This window comes from Homalodisca vitripennis, chromosome 2, assembly GCF_021130785.1.
Source record: "Homalodisca vitripennis isolate AUS2020 chromosome 2, UT_GWSS_2.1, whole genome shotgun sequence".
Classification (NCBI taxonomy): Eukaryota; Metazoa; Arthropoda; class Insecta; order Hemiptera; family Cicadellidae; genus Homalodisca; species Homalodisca vitripennis.
In genome coordinates, this window is record NC_060208.1 from 47768974 (window position 1) to 47792691 (window position 23718).

The 23718-nt window shown below is 32.3% G+C and overlaps 1 protein-coding gene across 1 annotated transcript in view; it reads left to right on the forward strand.

Annotated features, from left to right (window-relative positions):
• Positions 1 to 1971: 1971 nt before the first annotated feature.
• LOC124353906 (xylosyltransferase oxt) overlaps positions 1972 to 23718 on the forward strand; it is a 58263-nt gene continuing 36516 nt past the window's right edge. The window contains exons 1-7 of the mRNA XM_046803960.1: positions 1972 to 2152; positions 7998 to 8212; positions 8482 to 8684; positions 10740 to 10896; positions 13000 to 13142; positions 15436 to 15602; positions 17729 to 17928. Of these exons, the coding sequence (XP_046659916.1) occupies positions 1976 to 2152; positions 7998 to 8212; positions 8482 to 8684; positions 10740 to 10896; positions 13000 to 13142; positions 15436 to 15602; positions 17729 to 17928 (1262 nt within the window). The 5' untranslated portion in view covers positions 1972 to 1975. The remainder of the gene's footprint in view (positions 2153 to 7997; positions 8213 to 8481; positions 8685 to 10739; positions 10897 to 12999; positions 13143 to 15435; positions 15603 to 17728; positions 17929 to 23718) is intronic.

Genomic DNA, 23718 nt, shown 5'->3' on the forward strand with positions numbered 1-23718 from the left:
TTCACTGAAATGTAGTAAGAGTTTTTAGAATAGGCCGAGACGAAAAATTATTTTAAACTGATCAATTTCGTGTGCTGAGAGGAAATATCCCGACTGACCCAACGTTTTGAAATTTGTGGTGATTCCACGAGCATTGCCAATTCGATAAGCGTACTATTCCCGAGTGAACCTTATCTTAGTAAAGATTAATTATCTGGTTAGGCTATTTGTTTATGCATGTTATAACGGGTTTTCACATGTATTTACTTATTTTAAAAAGGAATAACTATTACATATCAAAACAAGAAAATGAGATATATACAAATGAAATTAAATAAATAAGCTCCATAAATGCTAAACTATACTTAAATAATAAACAAACCAATAGCAATGATTACTAACATCTTATAAATTATAAAAGACTAATAATATGAATAAACAATAATAAATGTCTAAAGCGAAACATCAACAAATTTCTAAACCGAATAGAGTACTAAGATAGCTAATAAATAATTATTGTAAATCAATAATAACTTATATTAATTGTAAATATCTTATAAATTGTAATAAATAAATAATAACAAACAATAATCTATCACTACAACCCATTATGCAAGAAAATGCATTACAAGTGCATATATTCCACATGTATAACATTAAACTATTGAGACTGATAATAAATATTTACGTGTAAGGTTTCAGGTACGTAGTGACCTCGGCCGGTTAATTGTTCGACCAATGATAACCTAAATGTGTATATATTCTGAAAACGATAATTGCTTCAATTATGTACATGCTTACTACCACTTATTTTAATTCTATGCTGGTTTCTTATTATTTGCACTTTGATGTCGTAAAATATCTTCTAGGTAAAAATCTGAAACATTCGAGTATTAAATATAAAATGCTAAATATATCTATCTATCTATATCTGCATACTTTTGCGTAATAATTTCCAGAAAAATCTTACTTAAATAATATAAACTATATCTGAGTTGAAGACTCTTGGAGCAATTGGAAAACATTTTAAAATAATTGGTATTAAATGTTAATAAGACAATACTTTTCCAAATAGTTTTTTTAGTTAGTTATTTCAAGTTTGATATATTTTCGAACCTAGTGCAACCACAGTGATAGTGCGTCCACAAAGGTCACTGGTTACACTGCCATAAACATTATAGATCCTTCCTTCAACCTAGAATGATCGCTCCTACCGTTTAAGTGTTTTAGGAAATATTCCCGGCAGGCTTCTCGAAGTTGAAGCAATTCAATTCCCGGCCAACATAAGGTATGCCTATACTAATTGTACGATGTATAAGTATGATGCATTTTAGTTCATTGGAATTTGAAGAGTGAATAAGCTACTTCTTGGAGTATTTGCCTTTTTAAACGTTCAGTATGACCTTTTGTAGGTACAGAGCTACTACAGTGGTTCAAGTGATTGGCAAGAACTAGGAGTAAGTGTGAGACCGAACTATATCAAGATTATAATTTCTTGTAGTAGCAATATTTCGATTCGGAGTAACCAGATTTCGGAACTGGTGAACCAGGATAATTATAGTTGTAACATCCCCTACGTAAGCGCAGAAGTTTCTGTGACATATAAGAATATTTGACATGTCTAATGCTAAGATAGTCAATGCAACTACAAGTAAGTAACGAGTACAAGCTACAAGGACAATATGGATTAGCTCTCAAAATTATATGACCTGGAATTAGAAGGGAAAGTGAAACACATCCTGCACTATGTTGTGGGAGACCCTTTGTTTAAATATTTTACTAATATCTGGGTCATTGTGGCAACAACCAGTAGACTAAAAGAAATAGACCTAGTATTGAAAACATTTCTAAACAATCAATCTATATAATAATAACTGCAATCCTCTTTTACCAAATAAAATTGTAAGTGGGGACCGGATATTTATATTCAGTAGGCATTGACTTAGCAGACATGAAGATAAAACTTCATTGAATTGTAAATAATTAAAAACAAAACATGGCTACCGCGAAAGAGCTTGATGTTAGGTGGATACGAAGATATCGAGGATTCTGTATAGCTGGCTGTGTTATTTGTATATTTCAAGTCTTCCTAGCTTATATATTTTTTACCATTTACGCTGATGAAGGTAAACATTTAGAAAAATATGTGATAAATAAAAAATCTAATTTCGAGGTTAGTAGCCTATTCAACACTAGCCTTATCCATAGAATAGCAGAATAATTTTAAGAATCAAAAGTTTTGTTGGTACCCCCATTTAATTAACAGAAGCGTATTATTATTTACCAAAACTTAAATATTGTGAAGCAGAGCTATAAATCCAATTCATGGATCAAAAATTAATTTGTTACTGCCTCTCTTGTAAATAGAACTGTTTACAAAGTACAAAGGTCGATTTATGCAAAAACTGCATTATTGATATAGGCTAGTTAATATGACATTCAAAGGTTTAGTTTTGTGATTTATGAATATTCTGTTCATAAACAAACTTCTAAAGATTCAACTGGCCCATTTATCCTATTGAGACTTAGTATGTCAGATGTAGTGATAAGCCTCTTTTACTCCAATCCCTTTTAATAATATGGATAATAAGTACTTTAGGTACATTACCCAAAGCCATTATTAAGAAATTCTCTAAATAGTATGTTTTTATTTTCTGAAAGTATTTTTGGTGGTTACAAACTCACACACAATATGTTTGAAACTTGTTATATCCTAATTAGTCCATCAATCTAGAAGCCCCAGGAGAATCAGAAATTCTGGGCATTGTAAACATTCAATAAAATAAAAATCTTAACAAATCCGTTAACAGTAAAACATTTTATATCGGAAAATGTTAATCATGTATAAAGTACATTTAGTTCTAACTCTGCTTAAATGTATAAACCAAAGAAAGTATTGTTAACTCAACACACTAAAATTTAGTATTACTGTATTATACTGTACTACCAGTTACCCATGGCTTCGCGAACAATTTTATTTTGAAAAAAGGGACACCATGACCATATTCTTGTTAAATGACAGTCATAACAATCTTGAGATAAGTGATGGTGACTGAAATACATTCCAATCTCTTGATCCATTTTATATGTAAATTTAAATATGAGGTCCTGTAGTCAGAGAGTGAAACTTTTTTATAATAGTCCTAAAATTTCTTTCCAATATTTCATTGAAAAGCTCCAATGATTTCCTTTACAATTGAACTGTTTTAAGCCAGTGTGGAGAAATCCTACGTCTAGAGATACTAAAGTCAAAGTACTTAGCTTTTTAGTTAACACATTTATGTAATTAATTATGGCATTTTACTGATTAAAATCTCAATAAAAATAAACTTAGAAAAAGAAACACTTGTGCATGTAAAGTACATAACAGATGAATAACATAAAAAATGTATCAGCACCTGTATTAATATGTATAAATTATTATATTTATTATTATTGACGGGTAGGGTACGATAAGTGGACCCGGTTTTTTATATCGAAGAATATAATCATCGATACCTAATATTCGCATCTCGAATCCTAGACTATCAATTGATATAAAATATCTGTAGTCCTAAATAACAATTATGTGTTTTAATTTAAAATATAAATATGTAGACATATAGGAAAACTCATAAATAATTAAAAAATTACATAAATAATAAATCAACCAAAACGAGAATGATCAAACAGGAAAACTGTTTATGTCATAATTATTGATTATACACACGTAATTATTTATTATTGTTTATATATACACGTAATCGTATATATATATATATATAATAATACGATTAGAGATGTTGATTTAGATTAAGTTAATTGTTTAAAATAATCAATCAGTAGCCTGATTGGTTGTATCGATGTTTACGATTATTCAATATCGTTTGCCAATTTCGATATAAAAAACCTGTTCCGCTTATCGTACCCTACTATTGACTTCGAAATTTGATTAAAAACACTTGCTATCTGTTGATTAAGCCAAATCCATAAATGTATTGTATAATGGAGTGTTAGGGCATGTCCATGGTAAACTCACGTTACATTTCAACATGGGTCCTAAGTTGTTTGTTGAAACATTTTATTTTTTTAAAGCATAATATTAAGCAAAAATATCTTGCAGTATTAAGCAAGAATTATAATTACACATTGGCCAGATTTCAACTTCCTGAGACTAATAATTAAGGTAATAATAATTCTCTAGTTTCGGTAACTCATGTTACACAAAAAGGACGTCATAATTTGAAAGCAAACTTTAACATGAAACAACTTTTGTCCTAAATGTTTAATTTTCTTAATCTAATTACTTAAGATTGGCTCAAGAGTTTGTAGTTTAACTGTGACAACTACAACAATAAGAACTGAAAAACATAATTTTAATAATATACTATTGATCTAATTGACAGTAACTCACGTTACAGTAACTCATGTTACATTGTGTCTCTTTCCTAAGGACATTTATTATTTGTAGAAATAAATTTTGTTATGCAATGTTATATATTGAATTGTGTTCAATAACTACTTTAGTATCAGTACACCTAATTATTTTAGTTTGGCATAATTAAATATTTGTTTTTAATTGTAAAAATAATACAACTTTTTACCAGTGTAAAAACAAGTTTTATTATTTCTAAAAACAACATATTTTTTGCTTTAGGCCTGTTCTATAACTTCCAGTTTGTATTTTTCTTATTACACAACTATGAAAGAATAAAAAGATAAGATCAAAATAACTTTATGGTAATTATAGACTACATTTTTACATGGTTTGTATATATAAAGAATATTCACTAACGCTTAAAACTATTAGACAGTCTGTGTAGCTAACATTTTACTTTTCTCTGATATTTATTTTGTTTTTAAAATAATAATAATATCTTCCACCTTTCATTTTAATTTCTGGAAGAGGTAGTAGAACACTCAAAAATTTGTCCAAGTTTGACGAAAGTAACATCATTTTCGATTGGTTTGAATGTATAACAGTTTTTATCACTTTTCAAAACACATTACTTCAATGTCTCCAAACTTGTCAATTTACCACTTTGGCAAATAGCAACATAATTAAATGTAACCAAAGAGTCTTTTTCACTTGAAAGTTCAACTTTTGATGCTTTCTTTTCTAATTAGTTCACTAGAAACACTCGGAACGGATGATTCTTCATCAGAAAGGTCAGAGTCATCACTGTACACCAGATTATATATAGAATATTTCTTTACTGTACCACTACTTGTCGAAGGAACAATTGGGTCATTAACAGGCACTTCATATATTTCTTGCTTAGTAGAAAAGTTTGAAGATTATTTCTTAATCTTTAAAATATTACAGATTAATTTTTTAGGATTAATATTAATCTTGCCTCCTACTAAACTACCCAGAACTGTACATTTTGGGAATACTTAGTAACCAAAATAAAAGACAAAGGTTACCTCGAGAACTCACTTCTAGGTTGAAGTGGTAACTCACGTTACAACATTTTGGTGTGTACTTAAAGTGGGTCTAATAAAATCAAAATAATAATTTCCTGAATAAAAAGATTTATATAAGCTTATTAAGGTAAGGTTATCTAAGTTAGATGCAAGTTTTATATTTATTAAAATCATAAGATCAGACCCAAAATATTGGAACAAATTTCGGTAACTCATGTTTACACTTATATTTAGAAGTATGTTTGAACAATTAAAACAGGCATTTATATTCTGACCAATACAAATATAAATATTACATAATTATTTAATTGTTTTGGGGGTTAACTATGTTAAGAGCTTGTTTTGTATTAGTATTAACTCCAATATATAAACAATGTTTAAAGTGCTATGAATAAATATCTTTACAGTAACTCACGTTACAGAAAAACTTATATAAAATTCCTGCAAATGAAACAAATTTAAAAATTAAAAAAAAAATAGTACCATACTCTTAATAGTTTTTCTTAAATAGAATCTGTTTTATTATTGTTATTGGTTGTGTATTACATAAGTAAACTTGAAAAAATCTGTAATTTTGGTAACTCACGTTACATGAAGTAAGGTTTTAAAACATATCCTAATAGAAAGAACAATTCTTAACCTAAATGTAAAAAAAGCATATTTTTAGTTAGCTTTTGTTCTAAAGATGGCTTCTTGGTACTGGCCACCTTCTAGATTAATGTATAATCAGTTATAAAATTGAGATGTGAGGCTTAACAAACAGCCATCAATGAACTCTGCTAACAGGTGTTAACTAAACACAAAATACCAACAAAAATAAAATTTTTTCCTCTAAAAAGCTAATGCTGCCAACATTGCTCAGAATAATCTTTATCTGAAAACTTTCAAACCTAGGTTATTTCATAAAAAATATTTTTTTAATATTTTTGTCCTGTTTTACATGGACATACCCGTTAAGGGAGTTTTCAAAACCAGTAGAGCATAGTCCCATCGGATTTTCGAAATCAGTCCATTAGTTTTTACATGATTTAGTACTACACACACACACACACACACACCATTAGATTTTTATACGGTATAAATAGAAAGAAACACATTCTCCATGAAAAGTAGCCTATACATTTCAAACTAGCCTATAAATAACGATAGTTATGAATGTTGGATATATGGAAGTCATGTCATATATTGTATATGGTGTACAGTAGTTTTTAGTAACCTTCATTGTGCCATGGACCTGATATCACGCATTTAAGATCGTCACAGGACAGAGTACGATAAGCAGAACCAGTTTTTATATCTCCTAATATAATCATCGATATCAAAGTATCTAAAATATTTAAAAAATCACATTTAAAAAATAAAAACAATAATTTATTATGTTTAATGACATAACCTCATAAATTATAAAAGACATCATAACCATAAAACAAACAATGGGAAAATACAGTTTATCATCTTTAAATGCTATTTCGATTAGTTTTCCTAACTTAAGTAACATTTTTAGCTATTTCGATTAGTTTTCCTAATTTAAGTAACATTTTTATTTAGATTGTCACTAATAAAATATCATACTTACAATCTAAAATTGGGTTGATGTTGTTACAGATGATGTAAGTTAATTGTTCAATTCAATTAATCAGTGGCTGTTGATTATATCGATGGGTGTAACTATGCAATACCGTTTGTTAATATTGATATAAAAAACTGGATCTGCTTATTGTACTCTACCCTTATCACATAAAAGGCAGCACAGATATCAGACTGTGTCTCTGTATGCGACTAATGAATAGGTAAATATTTTCTGATGATTTTAAAAATCATATGGAATCACTACCTAGACACTACGGTTAGAATTGAGTATTCAACAAAAGCAGCTCTACAACTGTCCCTAGGCTGTTACCCAGCTAGTATTCTTATGTCTAACACTTGGTAATCCAATAAGTTAGACAAAATAGAGCATCAGCAAACACGTACCCAAGTGTATCAGGTATCGTAAGACTATTTTTAGACTTACGAGCATACAGTGAATAAAGCACACATACAGATATTTGAGAAGAAAGCACACAAGGGCCAGTATGACAAGGGTAGGGATTCTCAACCTTAGACCATGTCCCAGATCGTCCAACTTTTCTGACGTCAGATCATGTATAAGAAGGGGTGAAACTATTGATCGGAAATTCCCATCAGTGTGGCTTCAGTGGCGTCTTTTTGCCACTCCGCACTTCTGCAAAAAAGAAACACATTCCTTTACATAGTACCCAAATTTAATCTTAAATCACATTAGTGCTCTACATGCTTAACTTTCCTTATTTCAAAGAACGTAGGGGCTGGATTCCTTTTGTTTAAATGGGTTAACTTTGTGCTTTCTTCACAGTGCACTTTTTTAGTGACACCTTCTCATACATCTTACTCTGGAAAGTACATTATTGCAGTAGTCAGTTTATCAGAAAATGTTAAACTCAATACAAAACATTAATTTCTAACCTTCTTTATTTTAAATTAAACAATATAAAACAATTATATTATAAAACAGTCTTTATTGTGTAGTGAATCTTGTTCATGGAGTTTTGGAAAATAATGAATCCTTGTTAAATAAAATAGTAATTTTTCAGCTTCTTGACGATCGAAATGATATGGAATCTTCAAGAAGATTTAAAGAAGCTTATTTAACCATGGACGATGAAGAAGATGACAGTCCTGGCAACAGCAATGCTGTAGAAAAAAGGTTAAAAATTCCACCGGATAAAATAGATCCAAAAATTGGCCCTGGCGAAAAAGTGCCTGTGAAGTCGAAGATAGACATCCAATCTCCTGACGCTTCGAATAGGTAATTTTAATCTTATAAGAACTGATTTGAATGTTTTTTTCGCAAGGTACTATCACCATTGTTTATGCGTTTTTCACTATGTTATTGTAGTTCTATAGTTTATGGTTTATGCTCCTGCTTTCCATGTTCTACTTGTAAATATCAATGTGTTTGACTACATTACAATATATTTTGATAAGTTACATTAATTAGCACTTGTAATGTATTCTTTTAAATGGATAATGATTCGTAATGAATCTGAGTTGTAGCTGTATATGCAATAATTCCAGAGTATCAGCCAACAAGACGTCGACGTTGCGACTGGAAGAGTTAGACTTTGTGCCAATGTGTGAGATCACGGGGAAGGAAGCTGTCTCTGCAATTCACCGAGCCAAGACGCAGCATTGTAAGCAGCACTTGGCCAACATTACGTGCCTTAACTTGCGAGAGGAGCTCTATCCCCACCGGCTGCCACATCTTTGTCCCAATGGCGGTTAGTACACATCTGTCAAACTTTAAAATTCAATTTTTTTCAGATATTTCTCTGTTAAAACCATTTGGTCATCACAAAGTATTGTATGTATAAGTCACCAACAATTTAAAATGAAGTCTGGTGTTAATACCGAATGTATTAAAAGTTTTATATAGTTTAATTAAAGTTTCTTTACTTGTTCACCTCTTACTCTTTCAAAATTCAACAAATGTGAAAATGAAAATGTTATGATAATAAATTTAAAAACTTATAAGTTGTGCCATTTTAAATAATTTTAAGTTATAAACTATGTGTAGAATATTAAGAGCTGGCTGTACTGGCAGTTGTGTTGATTTTAGCCCCCATAACAACCATATTAACTTCACACCCGTTTATTTTGTTATTTTTGGTTGTAGATTTTTTTGGAAGATAACTAATTTTAAAGATATACTTAATAAGCATTCAAACACTATTTATATTGTTTTATATATTATCAGTTATTAGAAATACTCAAACTTTTTGTATATTGTCAGTTAAATACCAATAAAGTATACACGCAAAAAAACTTAGAAGCATTTGGATGCTTATCACTTATATGGTATAAATGAGATAGCACTCTTAATTGTACAACTAAAAATTTCTAATGGAGTTAAAGCATAGATTGTTTCACCACAACCAGCTCTTAACCTTAGATTTTTAACCATCCGATATGCTTCTAACTATTCACAACCATTACTCTACGAGACTACTCTTGGAAAAAAATAAAAAGTGTATAGTTTAATAATAATTTTATCGCTACAAATGTTTTTATGAAACTAGAGAATCTATTGAAAGTGCGTAAACAAAACTCACTAAAAATATAATAGCAGTTTTTCTCTCACTGATTTAAAATATATGTCTTGTTTATGCCATATTTATGACTTAAAATATAAATTACTAAAAAATACTATCAACACCTTAATAACTTTGTAAATGTAATAAGTAATTGATAAATCATGGGGTTTCAATATTTGACCTATCTTATTTACTTCATCACATGCACTAAATGTATGGTGTTTGAGCATACAGTAAGAGACGAAAACAGTACAAAGTAAACTTGACAACTCAGTTGATAAACATAAAAGTAAATAAATAAAGAGTAAATAACTAATCAAATTAATAAGTAAATGTAAATATCTTAAAATTGTTTTCACCAATTACATTATTGTTATGAGTTGGACCCACAGTTTACACAGATTTTCATCCTGTGCTTAAGCTACATATGACGCTGGCAGGTATAATACATATTTGTGTCTACTTTCTTTTTCAAGGACAAATAGAACATAATCTTCTGCTGGATCTGCTGGCAATACTGTTCATAACCACTCATCTTTGAGACTACAAATGAAAATTAAACAAAAATTATTTTAGAACTACCAATGACTTCAAGTCAACCTCACAAGGAGAACTAACAGGAAGTAGGGATGGAGGAATAGAAAGGGGTTTAGGTTCTCCACTCCGCCAAAATATAGAGACCAAAGTATAACAATATTAGTTCATTACAATTGAAGTCTTATTTTATGTCAGAACTCTTCTTCACATTGTAAAAAATAACTTTTTATAATAAATTAATACACTCAAAATTAATTTATAAATTTATTTACTGGACATGCCCTCCTTGATGAATATAATATATACAAATTCTTTATCATGTCTCTTGTATAGCTTGAATTAAAAATTGCACCACATTTACACCACCAGGCTTGATTGTTGAACCTTCCCAATATTTTTCCACTGGTGTTGGTTTTTCAGGTTCCATTAAAGTAGACATTAAATGTTTAATCCCTGTAAGGTATAGTCCTCATAGTGAGCCCCATCTTATCTACACTAATTAACGTGTTTTCATTAAACAATCAATATCAATATCAACTGGTTGAATCAATGTCATTATTTGAAGTAATAAATTTTATATTAGCAGTGTTTTTTTGAGATTTCAGTTGTTTTTAGAGTTTTTTGTAACCGTTTATAAGATAATACACTTGTATCTGTGTTGTTCATTGGTTTTCTGTAAAACATTTTATTGATGTTTGTGTACAGAGAAGGAGGCGGGAAAGTTACTGGGTTGTTACAAGGATGAGAAGGCCTTCAGACTGTTGACGGGTTATTACACCAACCTAAAAACCACCAACTCGCCACAGAACTGCATCAATTTGTGCCTTCAGTCCGGATTCCCTTATGCCGGAGTCCAGTATGTGTGAGTATTTCTTTGTGAGTCTTTATTTGGTTAAGTACTCAATATATTTCTTTATTATAATCACTTACAAACACTGGTAACATCAAATAAAGGAAATCATGGTCAGGATTGTTTGAAAATAAAACATGAAAAGTTTACAGGTCACTCATTATCTGCCAGCTGCCTTCAGTATTTAGAATTTGATGTTCGTGTTGAGATTGTGCTGGTCAGGTGTTTTATAGATTTCTAACGAAGGAATCTGTTTAGCTTTTATTAGTATTTGTGGAAGTAATGCTATTAATGCCCTAAAGATTTCTGATAATTTTTAAATAATGGGGTCTTCAGAGTAGTAAGAACATACATTTAGTCAAATTAAATTAAAATATTTGAATATTGCAAGAGAAATGTTTACTACTTCTTGGCTTATGGCCACTACAACTCTTCCAGTGTGTGTGGTTTGTTTGTATAAACAAGTACTATAAGGAACCTCACAAGAAAAAATGACAAATGCTACGGTCTGGGGAGCGAACTGGCCATGCTATGTTTCCAAAATGCTAGATGATTCAGCCATTAAAATTGCAACTTAAAAAGTGAATCATCTCATTGGCTGTTTGGGCAGTTGCCCCATCTTGCTGGAACCACATTTTCCTGCACACTAACCGATTTCTCTGAATTTCAGGGTTCAGGAAGTTATTAACATCAACAGATAACATTGTGAATTGACAATAACTGTTCAACCACTCTCTTCAAAGAAATATAGCCTAATGGCACAACTTTGTTACACTGCACCACATAGCAACCTTGGGACTATGCAGAAGACATTCATGCAGTTGTTCAAGATTTGTAGCAGAACAATAACGAAAGTCCTGTTTGTTAACATAACCATCTAGATATAAAATGAGCTTCATCGCTCATCATTAAAATCGTTTCATCAGACACTACAAGATCAATCATTTACTCTACGAATGCTTTCCATATTGTATAATCATTAGATTCTAGCTGCTGGACAATAGCCATTTTTTATAAATGCAGATTAAAACGCAGTATTAGTCTTACCTGAGCAGACATGCACAAAGCAGTAGCTTGTTTGCGGGCCGACCACTGAGGACTGGTTTCCACAGCTCTTCTTACATACTCAGCTGAGCACTGGCCCATGTCTACTAAAAATGTCCGCGTGTGGGCTCTAGAACGCGGTTATACTCAACATCTCCCACCACCTACTCGACATACAGTACCGCAGCGAAACCAGTCAGATCATTTTGCTGCTACCTGTATATGAAATTAAAAGTTTGTCTAACAACCTTAGTTTGAGTTAAAATTTTGAAAATGTACATTTTTTAAAGATAATTATAACATAATCATGACATTTTCAATCTTTAAATGCACAGTAATTCTCTGTGTGCCATTTCTGACAATTCGTTACTTTCATAACAACTGAGTTCTCTTGAACCAAGTAAAGTATAGGTTTTCACTATGTAGCTCCATTTTCCACTTTCTAAACCTTATTTTGGGAGGTGCTAATGCCTTCTTGATCTTGGTTTTTCCAATTAATATTCATATAATAGTTATATTATTCCAAACAAGCTATGTGAAGGAAACAAAAAAAATCAGTAACACTACATTTTGAGATCTGCAATCTGATCTCTTCTTCAGGTAAATAACTAACCTAACACATAATTACAAACTAGGCTAAAATAAACAAATCATACCAGAGCGTTGTGACACGCCTAAGTCAGGAATCACAACCACCATGTTGTGTGTCAATTTCACTAACTCTAAAACATGCACTTAATAAAAACTAAACACAGCACTAATTATTAAAACTGAACTGCAGAATACAGGTCACAATACGTTTGCATCTATCGATCAACCACCTGCGACTGATTCAAATAGAGTATTGACTTAGTTTTAAGATTATAAAATGTAAGTAAGAAAGCTGATAAATTATTGTGAGTTACTAATAATAATAGCTATAATAGGCCTGATTTTGTATACTCAGCATACATTATGTTTTTTTTTTTTTTAACACTGTCTTAAAAATCTACCAGACAAACATTGGTTCACTTAAGTGATCCAGCCCTCCACAGTTCTAGCTCTGGCTGATGTTCTTGAATTTGTCGTCAGGAATGAGTGCTTCTGTGGTACAGAAGAGCCAGTGTCCACGGCCAGATTGCCCGACTCTTCGTGTAACATGAAGTGCCCTGGAGACCCTCGAGAAGCTTGTGGTGGCTACTACACTGTCAACATCTACCAGACAGGCATTGCCAGTGAGTCCGCACTATTGTAGCTCTGGCTGAAGTTCTTTATTTGTTGTTTCAAGCCAAGAGGTGCAAGTCACTGATTACTTCACAGCTTTTTAATCTGTAGAATGGTAAAATTTATGCTGAAACATTATACTTCATGATATCATGGTACATCATATCATGCAAGTTTTTTGTAATACTACGTTCAACTTATTTTGATTTTTCAAGGACTGTGTATGACCATGTGTGGTTTGATTTATACAGGGTGTCCCACGAATAACCTGACAAGCTTCTCAGGTGGTTTCCTCTTATCAAAATAATAAAGAAAGTTCATATAAGCATATGTCTGGAAACGCTTTGTTAGCGAACTACGGCTAGCGAAAGATTTGGTCCGAATTTCTGAGAAAAGACGGAAATAAACCGAAACTGATATATTTATGAGCTAAGTTAGGTGTTAAATTTATCGGATTTTATGCAAAATTTATTAAAATGCGTCCCAGACCATCCAAATCTGATTACATTAAAAACATAAAACCAATATTTAATACATTTTTATTGTTTTGTGAGGCCTTTCGATATCTTGGATATCGAAAGGCCTCACAAAACAATAAAATGTATTAAATATTGGTTTTATGTTTTTAATGTAATTTAACAGTGACCAATATAAGCTCCATTTACAGCATCCATATCTGAGATATCAGACTAAATATGGAAAATTCAGTCTCATAAAACATGCTTTGTTTAGGTTTGAAGTAAATTAAATTCATTAAATGGGTAATAAACACGCAAAATTTTTAACCAAAACTTTTAGAGGATTTAATTTTAAAGAGAATGATGTAAAATAGGCCAATAATAAACAAACACCAAGTTAAAAAAATTAATGTTTAATTAAATCACACATACGATAAATAAGACAAATGCAATATCTGTTTATTAAATGTACATTCTTCGTAAAAAAATATTTTAATTGCTGAATCTTTTATTCCAATTTCCATATCTTGGGTTCAAAATGCCTTGATAATTTATGCACAATCTAAACAGAATCAACATCCATCTAACTCACAATGCACAAGCGTACAACGTTGTTCTGTGTAACATAACCACGTGTAGTTTTTTGGATAGCTTCTCGGCAGTTCTTAAGTAGTTCACAAGCGTTTAAAATTCGGTTGAATAATTATATTTTAGAATTAACTGGTTTAGCATCTACAAGTTGCTTTAAATGACCCCAAAGGTAAGGGATATAAATCAGGGGACCTAGTAGGCTGATTAATTGGTCCACCTTGACCAATCTATCTTCCTGGAAAACTTATCTACAAGTGCTCTCCAACATTTATAAATAATATGCCAGTGTGCCAAGTCAAGTGGTACATCTTCAAGTAGAAGTGGCAGATGATTCCCTAAAAAGTTTTTGTACACAAGACCAGTAAGGCGGTTTTCAAAACAAATGGGCCAATTAACTGGTCTCCAGTTATACCACACCATATATTTACCGGAAACCAAATTTGAAAGTTCGACTTTTGAATTTTCAGTTGACCGCCACTGATTATTTTTCAAATTTAGAATTCTGTATCTTGTAAACATAAATTTGTTTGTGAATAAAAGACACCTTACATTATTTCAATTTTCTAACACCAATTGACAAAATTGTAATCTTAATGCACTGTCACCTGGATGAAGATTTTGAACTCTTTGTAAGTGATATAAATAAAAGTGTTTTTTTTTTCAATGTTGTCCAGATTATACTACGAGACATGTTTAATCTATTTGAAAGTCGGAAGTGCTAAATTGAGGACTGAACTGTATCATGTCAGTGATATTATCTTATTATTATTGCACACAGGCTGCATTACAGGTTTTTTCTGTGGAATTAACAGTTGGAAAATATCCATTTGTTCATTAGTTATTGAAAACCAATGCAAATGTTTCATGACAATGTAATGGAATGCTGTGATGGAATTTCTTCCTCATTTTCTATTTACTAATGTAGTTTAAAAAATCATGGTCTGCGCTGTTTTGTGTGTATTTTTTCTTTCCTTAGTGTTGAACATCTGGTGTTTTGACATGACTATTTTATATTAGTTTAGTTTGATGGTTTTTACCAATGTGGTTCTTTGATGTGTTAACATCCTTCCAAGCGTACATAATGTTCTAGGGCTTGACTTGTAATGAAGAGAGCAGATACAGTTCTAAAAAAATTGTGTTTTAATATGTTGTAAGATATAACAATGTCAAATATAAATCCAGTAAGCCTATCAAATCATCCATCATTAGTAGTGAACCACAAACAAAATTGATCCTTTATGACTTATCCCTGCAGAGTTCAGCCCCCAACCACCCAACGAAGTGAGTTCGGCTGTTGGAGGCAACCGGCCGGTACGGATTGCCTTCCTCCTGACACTAAACGGTCGTGCCGTGCGCCAAGTGTACCGGCTTCTCAGGGCATTATTCCACAAGGACCACTACTTCTACATACACGTTGATTCGGTGAGTCAACAACGTGTGCATAACTGTACTATGATCATTTAATGTTGTGCAATCAGATTTTGGTTGGATTATAATTGATTTTTATTTCAGTCAAAGCCCTTTAGGTTAACTTCCCATACTTCCATAGGAAGGAATTACAGAATTATAACCTCAACTTCCTCTGGTTTCTAACCTCAATGTGGATACAGGTGCAACAAAAAAGAATTACAATCTATACTATGGTAAGTGAAACAAATTACCATGACTTTCATTCAGTTAACTTACCTGATGAATTATTTTTACAGTACACACTAACATGTTTACTCAGTCTTACATCACACACAAATTTACAGCAGATGATTCTAGTTGTTAAATTTTCAGAACAATTCATCTTCTATGAACAAGTCGAAGACAGTATTTACCATGTAATACGTTATCCCTTATTCTGTTACACTGGAAACTCAAAATTCAGGAAATTTTAAAAAATTGGTAAAAATTAAAAAGAATAGTAAAGTAGATATATAACAAATTAAAATGTAAAAATTTAGCCCGGACTAAATTTAGAATACAATTTTAGTTTTAGCCGTTATTGACATTTTCCGTATACAAATATGAATCACTATTATAATTAAATGTTACTTAGGTTCATAATTTAATTAGAACTTAACCTTATCTTCTTAACCCATTGCGGATCGTGTTGTTTTGGCGCGCGTGCACCAGCGGGCACGAATTAATTTACGGTCAGCGGCCGCACGAACAGCAATGGTGCGCCACATCGTATCGCTCGCTATTGTATACTAGAAAATTCAGCTGTGAAGGTATTCATTCATATGGAACATGGGCCTGCTGGAGTATCCGTGATGTAGGAACGATAACACGCGAGCAAGGTGCCAGGGTGGCAGGGATGATGTCTGAATCATAGTCTAAATAAAGCGGCTCGGGCGAAGCGATTGCAACATCCGGGCCATTGTCTAGACTAAACCCACCAACATTTACGTCTGCGTCTTTTCGTTGTGTCACTAACCTCAAATGTATTATAATAACAACTGAGGAAAACACCCAATCAGAAGCGCTAAAAAGCAGAGAGTAAACTCATATGAATGATTTTTTCAACTTCGACATACAACTGCGATCTGTAGGATATTTATAAAACTTTTGAAAACTCTAAATGTAGACCGTTGTTAAACACTCTTAGTTGACAAGCGAAGACGATCGCCCGATCTATCAGACATTAAAAGAACTATTTGGAGGGAAACTTGAAAGCAGACCGCTTTTTGCGACCTGAGCTCGTCATCGTGCCGTTAGGCCCGGCCGCTGCGTGACGAGCCCAACTCGTCAGTGATCCGCAATGGGTTAATTGTGGAGCCAAAACTATCTCTACTTAACTATAATTACTATAAATTACTTTTAGTACGGTATATGAAAGAAAATAAATTGTTTGAAAATTGGTATTATTATTATTACAGAAGATTCATTCATTCATTATAGAATTGGATTAACGATAAAGGTTCACTTCTGTTTCTAATATGATTAAAAAATATTATAATTGTTTGATTTTTATTGTTTGAAGTAAGAAATAGAAATGTTCAAAATTCAAACACGTTGAATAATTTCAACACTATTTATTCTAAGTACAGTATATAGATATTGTATTAACACTTATTAACTGCACACATGGATGTGATGATTGTGTGATTTGGGTTGTCGCTGCAGAGGTTGGACTACATCAATCAATCATGTCTTTATTCAATTTATACATTTTCTACAATGAATAGTGTTACACTTGTATTACAAATCCTTAAAACTAATGAAACCTAAGTGATCTAAGGTTCCATAATCCTGATCAGCCCATAAAATTCTTTACGTGAGTAAAGGGCACAAGCTCTGTCAAAATGTCTTTTAATACATACCAAAATTTCTTGTTGTCATCTTAGTATTTATTACAATTTTGAATTTAAATATTGAACTTTATCCAAGCACTAAAAGTTTTCTTTAAACAAATCTTTTTACATACTCTAAGTGGTGCTGGCCTTGGATATGCGACTGAGCAACTTGCGATTGTCACGTCACCGTCACTCCACCATCTGGAGTGGTACTTACTTTCACCTATCTCGTTGATGATTGTGTGATTTGGGTTGTTCCTGCAGAGGCAAGACTACATGTTCCGAGAGCTGCTGGCCTTGGAGATGCGACTGAGCAACTTGCGATTGTCACGTCGTCGTCACTCCACCATCTGGGGTGGTGCCAGCCTGCTGACAATGTTGCTGGAGAGCATGTCTGAGCTGGTACAAGCTGACTGGCACTGGGATTTCATCATCAACCTCAGCGAGTCAGACTTCCCTGTCAAGTAAGTCTCACCTAAACGTCTGTTAGAATAGACTAGTAATGTCTTCTAAAGTGTAATGCGTTTAATTTAACATTATGTTGTAATTTTTAGGAGATCCAATGTATTTGTTAAAAGACACCACTTTACAACAGAGATTACTCTTTTAACAAAAACTAAGTGGCTTACACAAAATTTGCTATTTATTTCAGTCTATTCAGCATCATGTTCCTTATATTTTTAAACTTTGATTTTAAACATTAGGTTAACCCTTTTAGGACGAGCGGACTATTAATTAGTTTTGCCGAAGAAGACGAGCGGACTTTTATGTGCCCGCCGGATTACGTTTGCATAATACTCACGTAATTTTTGAAAATACGATGAACAAAATTCGTTTTCCTTGTAGAGGCACATCCTGTGACAGGAAATGGAGTATTTCGGGACTTATCTTGGCCAAACAATACAACATATGTCTATTTTTAGAACAGCTGCACATGAGCGCCTATTGTAGTGCCAGTCGGCAGAGCACGCCAATTCCGTCTGGTTTGTTTACATTCAGCCAGCGTTGGACATAGGACATAGGACATTAGACATAGTCAACAATCAAGAAAAAGGAAACGAGCCTCCTATATTTGTGCAATTTGCAAGGAAGGGTGTCACCCGATTTGCTTTCCAAAACATACGTGTTCTAACTAATTAGACCATTGTTGTATGTAGTGTATATATTTTTGTGAGTGTTTTATAGTGTTTCTTAGCAATACTACATATTTCAATACCTGTGGATAAATTTGACCTGTTAACCACATTATATGGTAAGTAAAACCACTTTAATTGTTTGTCTTTTATTTTAGTCCGTTTTATATAATTTGGTACTTTGTAGTAATGTAAGTTTTTTTGTTGTAAAACAATTATTTCTCAACCAATGTTAATAAAATTTGGTATTTAAACTGAATAACTTTAACCAAGAACCAATAGAGCTTCAATAACGGGAATTAAGTTAAAATGTATGTTGTTTATTTCTGTGTTTAGATATATATAAAGTAAATAATTTACAAACAATAACTTCCAGTTTTTATGTCAATAACAACGAAGAAGGGTACTGGTTTTTGGCACATTTAAACCAAGCTGCAACTTTGAAAATTCATAACTTGGAGACTTGACTAAATTTTTATGCTACACTATTGTACTTTTTGAATACTTATACAAGTTTTTGAATACTAATATAATGTAGTTGTTATTTGTAAAGTGTATACTATTTTTAATATATAAATTTGAAGTATAAAAAGGTTTGAGATTTTTTTCTGAATAACCAATAAAAATATTGAAAAACTAAAAAGTTTTAGGATGAATATCAACCGAATCTTCAAAATGAGCCATCTTACATTATTATACTACTAAAAATAAATGTGTAAAATGGTTGAAGTTTACAATTGCTCTTATGGGGCTAAAATCAAAATTGCCACCAATACAGCTGGTTCTTAAGATAAAGTGTTAAATCTTTGTATGAAACCAAACAAAATAATTATTTTTTTCAAAAGGTTACATTTAAAATATTTCAGTTTTTTAAGTAAGATCTACATACTTTTTTTATTTTTCTACATAGTTGCCTTGTTTGTTAAGGCACTTATCATATCTTAAAACTAAGTTTTGAAATCCCTCTTCAAAGAAATTTGCCGCCTGCTCTGACAACCAGGAGTTCACGGCCGTCTTGACTTCTTCGTCGTCATTGTAGCGCTTCCCGCCAAGATGATTTTTCAAGTACCGAAAAAGGTGGAAATCACTCTGAGCAAGGTCGGGGCTGTACGGCGGATGATTCAAAACTTCCCAGCCACAAGAGTCGATCATTTCCTGTGTCTGAGCAGCGGTGTGAGGCCTTGCATTGTCGTGGAGGAGCAGAATTCCCTTTGTCAGCATGCCGCGTCTTTTGTTCTGAATGGCGTGTGTCGGAGACTGGCCAGGGTTGCGCAGTAGGCTTCTGAGTTAATCGTCATTCCTCGCGGCATAAAGTCCACTAGCAAAACACTGCGCCGGTCTCAGAACACAGTTGCCATAACTTTGCGCCGCGACAGCGTTTGCTTGGCTTTGACTTTGACTGGAGATGTTGTGTGCTGCCATTCCATGGACTGTTGCTTTGATTCAGGAGTGATATGGGATACCCATGTTTCATCTCCTGTGACAATTCGACTCAACATGTCGTCTCCTTCCTCGTCGTAGCGGGTCAAGAAAGTCAAAGAACTGCTTAATCTCTTTTTTTTGTGATCCTCAGTGTGGAGTTTGGGTACCCATCTTGAGCACAATTTTTTAAAGTTTAGGTTTTCTGACACAATTTTGTACAGTACTGACCTGGACACTTGAGGAAATTCCATACAGAGAGTGGTTATTGTGAACCGTCGGTCCTCATGAATTTTTGCGTCAACTGCAGTAACCAAATCTCCCGTGACCACAGATGGCCGGCCTGAGCGATCTTCATCGTGGACATTTTCGCAAGCTGACGGTGAATGTCAGCAGCCGACATGTTTCTTGCAGTCAAAAATCGTATCACTGACTGAATCTCACACGCGGCGGGTGATTCAATAATCTTAAACATTTTAAAGATCCACAGTAATGCATACAGGTTAGCTACAGAGCTGCAACTGACATGAAGTTGTTCGCTAGGAATGCCGGGAGGCGGGGCGCACGCTCGTTACGGCAGGAACGCAAACTACTACCGTGTACGGGAGAACGGCCCTTACTTAACTTCACTATATAATTTGTTTAATAAATTGTTTATTGCATATTTTTCTCATTGCCAACATGATTACCTATTAGTCCAATATAACACTTCCTTAATATACAGAAATCAGGATTCAAGTGATGTTTACCATTTTCAAAAACGAGATGTAGAGGTAAAGTAGAGTTTCACATCAAATTTCAACCCTCTAGGTCAATTCCTTTAACAATTGAAGTGCTTAGAGAGACATTATTTAGATTTCACCATCAAATGGCGGGAGAGGCTTCGCTAAATGCTCAGCCAATAATTGTTTCTATATTTGTTGCAATTTGTTCAAACAATTCTTCTCTTGTGTAGTTTCATTTTTTTGCAATATGAGTTTTAAGATTTCAAGATATTTAAAAACTTGTTTGTTTTGTTCTTTTTTTCAAATATTAAAATTAAAATTACCCAATGGTAAACTATAAACTGTTTCCATACAAAACCAACCCTTGAAACAATTTTAATTTATTCGCCTTTTTGTTTGCTATCTGTCTGCATGTGTTTTTTATTTAAAAAAATATTTTTAAAGCTTATCAACCAATTTTAACCAAACTTGGATAAGTAGAACTTATCTTTGTGTAGATAAGATCTATCGATAAAAAGTTAACTTTTTATCGATTAAATTAAAAAGTTAAGTTTTTATATTAAATTTCAAAATTGCAGCCATGTAATCATTTAAATTGGAATATTAAAGTACAAATTTTACAAACAAGTAACAAATTGAACTTTTTTTTTAAACTACTAAAAGATTAAATGACACTTTAAATGTTGAAATTGAATAACAAATACCTTACTTATTTCAAGTTTCATACAACCATGCATGTCCACTCTTATGTTTCTTCACAATAAGTAACAGTTCAACAATAAAAGAGTGTAAATAAATAAATAAATACATTCAAAATCATTCTCTATCAGTTACTGTCCCCATTATGAAGAATAAAAAATGTTTTTTCCTCATCATTTTAAAGCTATTTACTTTTAATACAATTTTATGGTAACTACATTTTTGTGAAATGATCTAATGTTAAAACAACATAAAAGTTATTTAAACTAAATATTGCATTTTTACATGGTTAATTGTGTTATTAAATACATAATTGATTATGTAATTTTCACCATTATAAATACATAAATTATTACCTTAAAATGTGTTTTTATATTGGTTCTATAGAAAGAAATCACATGATCGATCAAAATGAGCTGTTGATAAAATTAAAGCAATTAACATTTCTTGAAGCATATGAAAGTCTTTGTGATTATTCAAGAAATGTTAATTAATGCATTTTTATTAACCGCTGATTCTAACAAAACATATTTACTGTTTATAGAACAGATGTAATACACTAAGGTAATATAATAATAATATAAAGTGATCTGTTTATTTATAGATATAAAAATCCACAAGATTTATTTCTGTATTCCAACTATACAGTACAAAATAAAGTGAATGGTACCTTATATTAATATTTGAAAATGTAGGCATCAGGAAATTCGGAATTGGATTACTAGGAGATTTCTTTGAGAAAATTATGATAACACTGAGTTCAATTTAAAAGTAAAAATAATAAATTAAAATGTTGCTTTTTCACATCTGCAGTCAATATGGTGTTTGTTATAAATAAAATCTCACAGATTTTTCAGCCGCCATTTTACACCAAATGAGATAATTAAGTTTAGTTTTTACTGAACTCATGTTTGGTTTACAAATACATTTAAAATAATATATAACATTACATATGCTCACATATGAAAAAGTAAAGAATCAAACACCAGAGCTCTGTATTTTTGTGTACCCTAAATATTTTAAAATTATTTTGAAATGTTGTAGTTCTCTCACAATAAATTTGAGATCCCTTATATGAAAAAACCATTTATATTACACAACATGCCTTACATAAATGCTACAGCGCCTATTATAAAAGTAGGATTTATACAGTATGGAGTAGTTATTACACATAGCAATACATTTAGAAATATGAGGTCTATTCAGAAAGTAACAAACGTTTTGAAATACAAAATTAACCAACTGAAATAGGAACATTTTAAAGCTACACTCTTAGGCTGGCATTTAACATAATCCTGGTTCAAATCGAGACATTTATCATAATATGACACAAGTTTTTCGATTCCAGCTGTGTAGAAATCTGCCGCCTGAGATCTTAACCACTGATTCATGTCAGCGTGAAGTTCATTATCGTTATTATCGAAGCGCTGCATTACGAACCAGGTCCTCATCGCTGGAAAGAGGTGGTAGCTGGTGGTGGTTATCTGGGCTATAAGGCGGGTGATCAAACACTTCCCAATCAAAATCATCCAATACTTACCTTGTGCATTTGAAGACATGCATTTTCGTGGAAAACCTAAATTTTTGAACTGAATTTTCTCCTATGCTTGTTTTGTATCTTCTCGCTGTAGCTTCTTCTACAATGGTTTACAGTACATCTCTGCATTGACAGTTGATCCTTGTTCAAGGAAATCAACCAGAATCACTCTCTTAGCATTCCTAAAAACAGTTGCAATAATCTCTTCTCTCTCTGATAGAGTTTGGAGACATTTTCTTGGTTTTTTTGGAGAATGTGTGCGCCCCATTCCATAGACTGCATTTTTGTTTCACAATTGACATGCTTCACCCATGTTTCATCACCAGTAATGATACGATCGAGAAGTTTGTTACCGTGTTTGCCATATTCATCAAGGAAAGTTAACAATGCAGCAAATCTTTGTTTTTTATGATCTTCCATAAGGACATATGGAACCCACTTGGCACAAACTATGTGGTATCCAAGCTTCCCTACAACAATTTCATGGAATTTGTGGGAAATGTTCAAAGAGTTCAGTCATTGTGAAACAGCAATTTTCAAGAACTTTTTCATTGATTTTCAACATCAAATCTTCAGTCACTAGGCTAGGCGACCGCTACGACTATCATCATGAACATTGGTGCGGCCATTTCTACAGTCAGTATACCTCTGCTTTCACTCATTATTCCATTTCTATAAACTTCACACAGTTGGCGATAGATTTCAATTGGTTTATGATTTTTTGTCAATAAAAACCTAATC